The sequence below is a fragment of the Asterias amurensis genome, chromosome 4 (genome assembly GCF_032118995.1).
Source record: "Asterias amurensis chromosome 4, ASM3211899v1".
Taxonomy (NCBI): domain Eukaryota; kingdom Metazoa; phylum Echinodermata; class Asteroidea; order Forcipulatida; family Asteriidae; genus Asterias; species Asterias amurensis.
Window position 1 is genome coordinate 11904565 of NC_092651.1, and position 12152 is coordinate 11916716.

A 12152-nucleotide genomic window follows, 5' to 3' on the forward strand; every position below is an offset into this window, starting at 1 on the left:
TTTTGGGCTTAAAGGTAGTGGACACTATTTGTAATTACTCAAAGCATAAAACCTTACTTGGTAATGAGTAATGGGGAGAGGTTGATGGTATAAAACATTGTGAGAAACAGCTCCCTCTGAAGCGAAGTAGTTTGAGAGAAAGAAGTAGTTTTCCACAAATTTGATTTCGAGACCTCAAATTTAGAATTTGAGGTCTCGAAATCAATCTTCTGAAAGCACACAACTTCGTGTGACAAGGGTGTTTTTTCTCTCATAGTTATCTCGCAACTTCGACGACCAAATGAGCTCAAATTTTCACAGGTTTGTTATTTTATGCATATGTTGAGATACACTTGTCTTTGACAATAACCAATAGTGTCCATTGTCTGTAAAGACTTTTGTTGCTGAAAAAGTACTTTTTTGCCTAGAAGAACCATGCTCTTTTCAGGGCACACAAATGCATTATTCAAAATCCTACTTTATCCTAGGACCTGTTTCGTAACAGTGGAGCACAACATTATTTTGACCTCGAATTTCATCTTTGAGAGGGCAAGGCCATTTTCTTTTTGCAAAGGGCATTGGCACTGGAAAATCTTAAATGGTAAACTTTTGAACAAGGGCACCACGGCCCAGACCAGGGGCAACAAAAGCTTCAGTGGCCTCTGTGTAATTTCAGGCCTGTTATTCACCAGAACTGATTGATTGATTGATTGATTGACTTACTTTCTTTTTTTGCTTATGTAATTGTTAGTTGAGGTTATTAGTAACATCAGTTTTATTATTTTATTTCAGAGAGAGGAATTCCGAGAGCTGTCTTCGGTTTCGCAGCAGACTGGTGTTGATGACCACGCAGATGCATCATCAGGTAAGTTTACATCTTGACTTCATACATGTATCAACTAAAACTCCCAGCTATTCCCAGAAAATGATGAAAGAAAAAACACCCTTGTTGGATGAATGTTTGTGCTTTCAGGTAGGAATAAAAGACTTCTAACTAGAAGTCTTTTATTATTTTAGTGAGAAATTACCTCTTTCTCAAAAACTATGTTACTTCAGAGAGAGTCGTTTTCCACAATGTTTGTACTATCAACAGCTCTCAAATGCTCGTCATCAAGTCAGTTTTTAAGTTAATATTTGTTTTGAGTAATTACCAAACAGGTACCTTCCCTTTAACGGTTCGATTTTGGCCCTTAATGGGATGGGTACGGGTCTAACAAAAAATACATGTAGAGAAAGTTTTTCATGAGCATGGCAAAATATAGACCCTGTTTACACTGCATATTTCTTGTTTTCTGCTTACAAATGATGCAAGTAGTTGGTGTGTGGGGGACTGTGATGGAATTACGTATGTGTGGACACGTGTGTCTGTGCGGCTGGGTCGCCCAATGTGAAAATCCCCCCATGGGCTTGTTTATACTATACACAAGAAATTGGAACGCAATTCCTTTTTGGATGGGCATTGACCCAATATTAGGAGTTTTATACTTCCCGAGCCGTGCACAAAATGACAAGTGAGTACTTTGCAGATTTTGATGTTGTTAGTGTTGCTGGAACGGAATGTAGAATTTGTAAGATTTTTTGGCATTTTTGTATCCAGTAAAGTCCGCATTCCTACACTATTACTCAAAAAACAACAACTGTGGGACCCTAACAATGGTGGTATGCCCTGAATTTTGAAATTGAATTTTAATAAAATTGACAAACTTTGTGATCCGAAGGTCAAATTACAGAGTCATTTTAATAGTTGACCCATATAAGCATTTAATCGCCTGCCTGTACACATATTGTTTATATTCACACATCTGGAAACATTTATCAAACTAATAATGCAATCATTGACAGAATCACTTTGTATTATACTGTTGTAAAGGGGGACATAACTCTCTTTACTATGATGTCAAACTTGTCTCACTTTAAAGCTGCCATAATGATTTACCCGTACACCTTTGTGTGTTAGCACTGTATACTCTGTACTTTCCCGAGTCCTGTGAAAAAAATATTACAGGCATATTACTCGGTAGGGATTCGAACCCACGACCCTTGCAATTCTAGAGCAGTGTCATACCAACTTGACTACCGAGGTTGCCCGGTAGCTGGAGGCAGTTCGAATCCTATGTTTTGGCAGAGGGTACCGCGTCGATATAATAGAAAATGTGACTATTATTGTGTTTCGTATCATACAAATAATATTTACCCTTTAAAGGAAGGTACATGTTTGGTAATTACTCAAAACAAATATTAACTTAAAAACTGACACACTGGCTGTTGATAGTATACAACAATGTGAGAAACGGCTCCCACTGAAGTACATAGCAAAGCTTTTGAAATAGAGGTTATTTCTCACTAAAATAATAAAAGACTTTTAGCTAGAAGTCTTTTATTCCTATCTGAAAGCACACAAATTCGTCCATCAATGTTTTTTCTTTCATCATTTTCTCTCAACTCTGATGAGAGCTCAAATGTTCACAGGTTTGTTATTTGATGCATATGTTGAGATACACCAATTGAGAACACTGGTCTTTGACAATTACCAATAGTCCAATAGTGTCCTGGACTCCTGTGTCTTTAAAGTGTCAAATACCAATAGAACCCAAATCTCTGAGCACTCGGTACAATTTTCACACTTCAGGTACGAGTACAACCGTTTGATAAGTGGAATGTAAAAGCAGGTGGGATTAGATCGTCCTGAAAGCCTTAGGAGGTGAAAATCGTTCTGTATATCCCTTTGCCCTCAGGGTAGAACCGATCTAACCAACAGTCCCCAACGGCTTTTGAAACATTTTATTTTGCACGAGTTGCAAAGGATTAGGGGCAAGATGAGTCAAATCATAAAGAGCCTTGGTTGAAATTGAGATAAAAAATAAGAATAATAATTGTTCACATAAATCATAAAGTATTACTTTATGGCGAAAAATCATATGCTTAAAGGGGAAAAAATCTACATGTAATATGGAAATATATGTTGCATTTGTCAGAGTTTCATGTCTATCTTACTGCCTCTAAAAGAGTTATAGGATCTTTTTTTTTTTTTTAAACACACATTGCCCGTGAAGCGCATCCCCATATTAAATTGTTTTTTTTGAGATCACGGAAAATAAAATAAAAATCTCACATGAATCATGTAACACTTTACGGGGAAAAAGTAATATGCTTGAGGAAAAAAAAACCAACATGGAAATAAATATTGCAGTTGTCAGAGTTGCATGTCATATATCTTACATCCTCTATGGGAGGTGTTTTTATTTTCATTTATTTTTTTAACACACATTGGCCGTGAAGTGGATCCCCATGTTAAATTGTTTTTTTGAGATCAGTGGAAAAAAAGAAATCTCTCACATGAATCATAAAGTAACACTTTATGGGGGGAAACCATATGCTTGAGGGAAAAACCTAACATGGAATTTAATATTGCGGTTGTCAGAGTTGCATGTCATCCTCTAAAGGAGTTACACGATCGTTTTTTTTTTTTAAACACACATTGGCCGTGAAGCAGATCACCACGTTTAAATTGTTTCTATTCGGCGGCACTTTGATATTGGACTGTTCAGCATGCATGTGTAAGCGTAGACCGCCAACCGTGAAATTGGAAACAGAGAGCTGGGCCAAGCTCCGACATAATATCTCAGGCATGATTTCATTTGTCTAGGGTTAAAAAACCTTGAGTTTTTCTTCCCCATCGTGGTGATAAAAAAAAAAAAAACACTGGGAGAGAAAACCTGTGGAAATTCAAGTTGCTTCATTAACTGCATTTTATTGAGATGCCCCATGGCCATTCAACTTAGCAAGTGTGGTAATTTTGTACAATCTCGTGAGCTCCTTGTGAATATGACACACCAACGTCTATTGTGAGACTTTTGGGCGGTCCTTTTTCACAGTTCTGGTCAGTTCTAACCAGATGTGGGGAGGCAGATCTATGGAGCACAATAATTATTTTGCTTTTGTTTCTCCTAGCCCATCTGGTAGTATTTTTGTATTGTCATGTATTGTTGAAATGGTTGAATGAATAATAATAAAATAATAGTTGTAAGCTAAGTCAAGGTGGGAATACATGGTAAAATTACACTGAAACTAGTCACGGTAATACTTTGCTTGGCAGTGGAAGAAAAAGTCCAACGGGAACACAGCTATACACACATGTCCACATAGTGTGTTCACTAGTGTTGAAGAATAAGTGTTTTCATACATACAAAGAACAGAAGAACAGTAGGATTTGTAACACAGACCTGTTCATATAAAAACTAACTTCTTTATGCCATCGAATAGAAGTCAGTGGGCTCGTCAGTTGTAAGCTTGCTTAGACCACACAATCCTTAGCACGTAATCCTAAGCACGCTGTAAACACTATGCAAACGCTGCGGAATATAAGTCAAGCTGGGAATGCATGGTAGATTACACCAAAGCCAGTCATGGTAACCTTCCGCTTAGCAGCGGAAGAAAACATCCAATGGGACACACAGCTATACACACACCTCCGCACAGTGTTTTCACTAGTGTTGAAGAATAAGTTTTTTTTTATATACAAAGAACAACAGAACAGAGAATAATGTAACACAGAGCTGTCTTGGTTCATATAAAAAACTAACTTCTTATGCATTCAAATAAAAGTCCGGGCCATAATAGGCCTACTGCCCACTGTTTTTCTGCCCGCTATCCTTCTGATGATGGTTTTGATGAATGACCATTGCGTGCTTTGAAGATGATGATTATACAATCCACAGAGGGCTGGTGCCATGATCATATTTCTGGCTTCTAAATGTTTAAAGCACCTTTGGCGCCTATCGCATGAAAGCGCCTGTGGCCAGCGATTGTCACTGGTCAGCATGATGTTAAATGATATCATCAGATGCTCTCTTAAAAGGCACAGCTGTCAAGTTCACTAAACTCTTCCTAACTTAGGAATTAATAAGTCTCAGGACTTAGGACAAGTTAAGTTTAATAGACGGTTGGACGCAACGAACCCATCCTAAGTTAGGACGAGTTACTCGTGCTTAAATTTGAGAAAGGACTAATCCTAGCGTTTCGTGAAAACTGCTGCAGCCGTCGATTTCACCAAACTCTTCCTAACTGAGGAATAATCTTAGGACAGGCTCAGTTTTATATCCAAATACGTAGGGCGAATTGAACCCATCCTAAGTTAGGATGAGTTACTCGTCCTTAGTTAGGATGAGTTACTCGTCTTAAGTTAGGATGAGTTACTCGTCCTAACTCGAGTTAGGATTAATCCTAGCGTGTCGTGAAATCGGCTGCTGAACACTTTTGGTAATTACTCAAAATAATGGTTAGCAAAAGAACTTACTTGGTGACTCGATAAGGCAAAGGCACACAACTTCAAAGTTTGAAAAGGAAATTCAGCAAGAAGATCGCTAATCTATTAGTCGGCCCAGAGCTGTCCACGGACAAGTATCTAACAGAAAAAAGACTCAGCGCGCCTAGCATATTTATGGTGCTGTGCGCATTTTTCAAGGTGTTTAATATCCCTGTGGAAGATGCTAACTCTTTGTGTCTGTGCTGAGAGATTAAAATGACAGAGGTTTCCGAGCAACGAACTCCTTGAAGCGATTATCTTTAAAAATGAATGAATTCTTTTTGATACATGTACGTGGAAATCCCTAGCTGTAGTATTGTACTTTTATGGTGTGATGTGTCGGAAGAGCTTTTTTGCTAGGGGGGGGGGGGGGAGTTTGTAAAGTTCCCGATTAGAAAAAGAGTTACTTTATAAAATCTTTTAATCTAAAAGGAAGATTTTCAAGTATGTTTCTTTAAAAGGAAAATTGTGCGATGATTAATAATAAACAAAATCCAAGTCACAAAAAGTCATCAAAAGAGATTACATGTAATTGTCATTAAGGAATCTCAACCATTGTGTTAATTTTCAGAATCTTGTCAAATAATTTTATATATCCCAAGTATCTTTAATTTTTTTTTTTTAATCAAATGCAGTTTTCGCATGTTAACTCTTAACTCTTAAGTTTAAATTGATCTCTGTGGTAAGGTATATATCCCCAGGGCTGTATGCTTAGTTTTTGAAAGGGCAAGGGCACCAAGGCATTTTTCTCTTAGTTAAGGGCACGCTATGATGAAAGTGCAAATTTGTACTGGAGTATTTCAAGGGCACCAAGGCAATGACCAGGGGGCATGGAGGCAATCGCCTTCGTTGCCTCCGTGAAGTATCAGGCCTGTACCCCTTTTTTTTTTTTGATAGTCAGAGAATAACACCCAAAAAGGAACTTTATGTGGTTCTGGCAAAATCTGACAATTTCAAACAATTAAATAGAGTTAACAAAACAGTTCACATTTCCCTTTCACCAATATTCCAAGTTTTTACACGCCAGGTGTTTGAACACCATATCATATACACTCTGTAATTAAAATCAATTATCAGCGGAACAGGAGTCCCGGGGGGGGGGGGGGGGGTGGTAATCATTCATTTTCATTCATTCAAGGCAAGAATTTATAAAACACATACATGTACATCAAACAACAAAAGATACCACCATGCGTGTAGGGAACATGATACAAAGGTATTTGAACAGTTAATAGACTCAAATGAAAGTCAAAAAAGTCAATAATTTTGTGGAGATTGGAAAAAATATATACATGTATCTATATATAATAATTGGACTGACTTTTTTTTACCGTTAAGGAACTGGACACCTTTGGTAATTGTCAAAGACAGGTATTCTCACTTGGTGTATCTCAACAAATGCCTGTGAAAATTTGCACTCCATTTGGTAAGCGCCTTTGAACAACTTTGGTTTATTGGGGCGCTATATAAGTTCCCTCTGATTGATTGATTGATTGATTGACTGATCAAAGTTGCAAGAGAATAATGAAAGGAAAAATCACCCTAACTTTGCACAAATTTGTGAGCTTTCAGATGCCTGACAAATAGCTTCAGGACTGAAGTCTTTTATTATTTGAGTGCGAAATTACCTCTTTCTCATAAACTGCGTGTTACTTCAGAGGGAGCTGTTTTTCCACAATGTTTTACACTATCAACAGCTCATTACCAAGTAAGTTTTTTATGCTAACAATTATTTTGAGTAATTACCAAAAGTGTCCAGTGCCTTTAAAACCTGTTTACTCTCATGTGAACTCAATTATGCTTATTGATTTTAGACACATTTAAAAATGAACTTGGCAGAAATCACCTGTTGCTGTTTTTTCGTTCCAAGCTGGTCTTTAATATTGATTTGTACTCAACTCTTTAGATATCATTTTTTTTTCTTTTTTCAAAGGGGAACCAAAACGGGACTTAGTGACAAGCCACATGAATCACTCTGATTTGTGATAAGCGCAGTACACTCAGCGCTTTCTCGAGTCTTGGATCTATAAATCATTGAAACTCGGAGAGGAGGGGATTCAAAAACAGAGAACACCAAACTTTTTGTACTTTGAAATCTTAGTGTAAATTCTAGAAAACTCCATACTAAGCATTCCAAACAGGAAGCTGTAATCAACCACTCCCGGCCACAATGTTTTGTATTTTATACAAATGATAAACCATCTGTTGCTCTCATACAGTAATATTGAAAAGCTGTTGTTGTAAGCCGATTTAATCCTATAATTGATGTTACATTTGCATCGGACATAAAGAATATTAATTTTGGTTTTTACCCAAACACCGATGTGTGTTAGCACTGTATACTCAGTACTTTCCAGAGTCCTGTGAAAAAATATCACAGGCATGCTACTCGGGTGGGATTTGAACCCACGACCCTTGCAATTCTAGAGCAGTGTCTTACCAGCTAGACTACCGAGGTTGCCCGGCAGCTAGAGGCAGTTCGAATCCTATGTTTTGGCAGCGGGTACCGCAACGATATAATAGATGTTAAGTTTGCATCCGGGATAAAGAATATTAATTTTTGGTTTTTACCCATACACTGAAGTGTGTTAGCACTGTATACTCAGTACTTTCCCGAGTCCTGTGAAAAAACATCTCGAACCCACGACCCTTGCAATTCTAGAGTCTTACCAACTGTACTTCCGAGATTGCCCGGTAGCTAGAGGCAGTTTGAATCCTATGCTTTAATATAAACCTATTAAAAAAGCCAACCCCAAAACATTAATATTATCTAACAGACTTTTGGAAATTTCAATCCGTCTTGGTTATTCAATAATAGAAACAAAAACAAGTGATGTTTGAAGCTTTGAATAGTGTGAACCATAAATAATAGTAAGCTTCTATGTACAACCATGTAATAATTCTCCTTTGAGGGAGTATTGGCTCTGAAAAAAAGAGCTGGTTTGGTCTCGTCGTTTTGAACAGTATACATGATCGACTTCAGGAGGGAAAAAAAAACCCCAAAACCCCAGGTATTCATGGAACACAGAAACCGCTATCCAGACCAGGAAAATTGGGGGAAAAGGGAAACGGGAAACCAACCAATCCGCTCATTTTGTTTAGCCGCGAAAAACTTGATATCCGGGAGAGTTTGTTATTCAGAATGATGTGTGGGGTTTCTTGAAGCATCTGAACAGATCAAAGTGCTGTCACACAGGTGACGATATCCATTACATCATCGCGACTGCGCCGGTCGCTTCATGATGGAATCCTCTCAAACAGAATCTTGGAAGGAAATCTGAAATCTCCAATTCCACCTTTCTTCACGTCCTTTTTCTCTTTTTGCCCCATGAAAACATTTGCAAGCCCCCCCCCCCCAAAAAAAAAAAGAAAAAATGTGACCAAAAAAGATGTGGCATGTGATTGATTTCAGGGAAGACATATTTTTGGGGGGAATTGTTTAGATTTCCGGAAGCGTCTTAGAGCTTCGACGACAGAAATGTCCCTTAAATAGATGCTTTTTTTGTCACGAAAGGGAAAATACTGAGTATACAGTGCTGACACTCATCGGTGTATGGGTAAAAAACAAAGTTAATATTCTTTATCCCCGATGCAAAATTAACCATATATTATACACTCACAATGTTTCTGCATTCTGTAAATCAGTTTGTTATGCTCTGCACTCCTGCCCCTAAAGGCACTGCATAATTCTAATCACTGCACCATCTGCAACAATTCTAATCACATTTTTTTTCTCGTTGTAATTACTCAAAATACTTATTAGCATAAAACCTTACTTTGTAACAAGCAATGGAGAGATGTTGATAGTATAAAACATTGTGAGAAACTGCTCCCTCTGAAGTAACATAGTTTTTGGAATTTTGAGGTCCCTTAATCAAGCATCTGAAAGCATACAACTTTGTGTGACAAGGGTGTTTTTTCTTCCCTTATTATCTTGCAACTTCGACGATCAATTGAGTTCAAATTGTCACAGGTTTGTTATTTTATGCATTGAGATACACCAATTGAGATGACTGGTCTTTGACAATTACCAATAGTGTCCAGCCGTCGATTTCACCAAACTCTTCCTAACTTAGGATTAATCTTAGGACGAGTAAAGTTCCGTATTCAAATACGTAGGACGCATTGAACCCATCCTAAGTTAGGACGGGTTACTCATCCTAACTCGAGTTAGGATTCATCCTAGCGTTTCGTGAAATCGGCTGCAGGGTCTTTAAACACTCAGCCATGACGCACCAATTACTCCACACCGAGAGGAAAGTCTTCTTAATTTTTTTGTCCATACAATTACCCCTGTGTACAATATTTTCATGTTCTACTATGTATGTTTGAGGTCTTCTCTTATTAAATTTGTTGAGACTCCGCAGATATATACTTCATTTTCATTTCCCCAAAGATGAAAGGACAGCCGAGATTTGTATCACTTGGGTTTTGGATTCCCTGTACCAGCTTTGCATCAAGCGAGATTTCTTGTAAATTCTTCGAAATCGAAATCAACTTTGACCATTTTTATTACTTGCCATCATGTCTTCCCCTCTTCAGATTAAATTGGCAAAACGAATTACTACAGCTACTTCAGTTTTTCCTCGTAAAATTTCATCTCCTTCACACTTCATTTTGTCGGCAAACGAAAAACTTTGGGAGAACGAAAAGAGAGAAAAATAAGAGACTTGCATACTGAATTGGACGGTAAACACAGAGCGGCAATTTCAGCAAACAACCCTTGCCATTCGTACAAATAAATGTAATTGTTACTACATAAAAACCATTGGAAATAACCGGTTGACATTAGCGGGTGATTTGTCAACTTGCCTGCCCTCACAAACACTGCCATTCATCAACGGCAAATTGCAATATTTCTTGATCGAAGTGCGTAGGGGGGGGGGTAGGATTTATCATAACACATCCTGAGGTCCGTTCGGTACTTGTCGTAAAAAAAAAAAAAAAAAAAAAAAAAGTCACACGATGGTAATGACGAGGTTTTGTGTTTAGATAAAAAATAGCAATGAACACCATTGGAAGTTATTGCCAATTAAGCTGACTCATCCCGGTTTCTGTTATTATCACCAGGAGTTTGTTTTCCAGAGGTTATAGGAATTTCATGTTTATTTTAAATCGCTGTGTTTAAAAGTTTTATCAAATAAACTTCGGTTGCTGATGTTTGTTTCATGTGTCTGCCTGATTTTCTTTCCTGAGTGGAATGTATAGTGAGAGAGAATTGAAGACAGAGTTGGATAACGAAATGTAAGGCATTAATAAAATGTCAGCGGAATGGTACACAGAGTTTGTCTTGCATGATCAGAGAATACTAGAAGATAAATTCATCAGCTTGAGTTTTGTTGTGATTTTTGTTAGTGCAGAATAGTTAGAAGGGTAGTAGATACTGATTCAATTAAATGAAATAAATGAAATGAAAAAAAATGTGTATATAGGTTAAACTATGTGCTTTTGAAATATTTGGTAAAATAAATAGTCAAGTGTCATCGAAAGTAGTAGATACTGATTCAATTAAATGAAATAAATGCAATGAAAAAAAATGTGTATATAGGTTAAACTATGTGCTTTTGAAATATTTGGTAAAATAAATAGTCAAGTGTCATCGATACTTTTTTATAACGGATGTTTACTTTTACAAGCTACCAAGTAATAAGCCACAAAGGAAACTAACGGGGTAAATTCAAAACAATATTGGGGTGGAAAAAAGAAAAAAAAATGACTAAAGCAAGATTTGCGATTTCTACCAACTAAGTGTTGTTAGTGTATCTTGAATGTTGGTGACATTTGTTAACTGACTCTTACGATGCTTAGCAGACAATGATTAAGCAATATTTGTTGCTTAAGCAACTCTATGTGTACGCAAGTGATGTCATCATGACTTGCAAACCAGAAATAAGAGGGCGTAACATCGCAAAGCAGCAAAGCTATTTTTTTTTAACTGAGCACTATTTTAATTGACATCTTATTGGTGGTTTCTCCCAATTCACAGAGGTGTTTGACAACGAGCGGATGCGACTGGGTAGGCGTGTCCTACAGGCAAACCACTCCCCCCTCGCCCAGCAGTACGCCAAGAAGGGATGCCCAGGGGGTCTACGGGCTGAGCTATGGGCGAGCATGCTGGGCGTAGCCACGGATGATATTGTGAGTACCCCAGATTCTTTTATTCTGTACAGAAGGGTGATTCCACGGTGACTAACGTTACAATGTTACACAGTGACTTATGTTTCAAAGTTCCACAGTGACTCGCGTTACATCTTCATGCAGTGACTCGCGTTACATCGTCCCACAGTGATCAATTCACACTGATTGGCGCTACATAGTTTCCCCAAAGTGATTCGCGTTACATTGTTGCAAAGTGACTCACTTCAAATTGTTTTACCCTTGACCAGTGTTCAGCAGTGACTCCTGTTACATTGTTCCTGTGACTTGTGTTTCTTTGTTCTCCATTGATCCATCGTTACACTGTTCAGCAGTAACTTGCCACTTCATTCCTCCACCGTGACCCTCATTACATTGACCTGTGTTATATTGACCTCACCAATTTCCGATTTTTATTTTCTTAATGTTAAAGTCTTCAATCGCTAGTAACAAAGTCCTATAGAATCAAGTCACTGTAATGTTTCAGTGTAACGTCAACTCGCTGTGGAATCACCCCCCCCCCCCCCCCACCCCAGAGGGTTGTTGAAACAGTTTTAGATGTAGACGCTTCATCACCCAACCAGGTACCCCGTCTTCAAGTTTTGGGGGGTGCAGTCATACAAAGGATTCCTTGGTTATGGGGTGTCTAACCTTACACTAACCCTTCCAAAAATGTCTACAAGATGATGCATTACTAAGCGCTTGATGACCACTCAGTGAACACGGCGCCGCA

The 12152-nt window shown here is 38.0% G+C and overlaps 1 protein-coding gene across 1 annotated transcript in view; it reads left to right on the forward strand.

Annotated features, from left to right (window-relative positions):
* The window catches only part of LOC139936035 (TBC1 domain family member 19-like), a 238102-nt gene that overhangs the window by 20009 nt on the left and 205941 nt on the right, over positions 1-12152 (forward strand). The window contains exons 8-9 of the mRNA XM_071930746.1: positions 772-844; positions 11271-11422. Of these exons, the coding sequence (XP_071786847.1) occupies positions 772-844; positions 11271-11422 (225 nt within the window). The remainder of the gene's footprint in view (positions 1-771; positions 845-11270; positions 11423-12152) is intronic.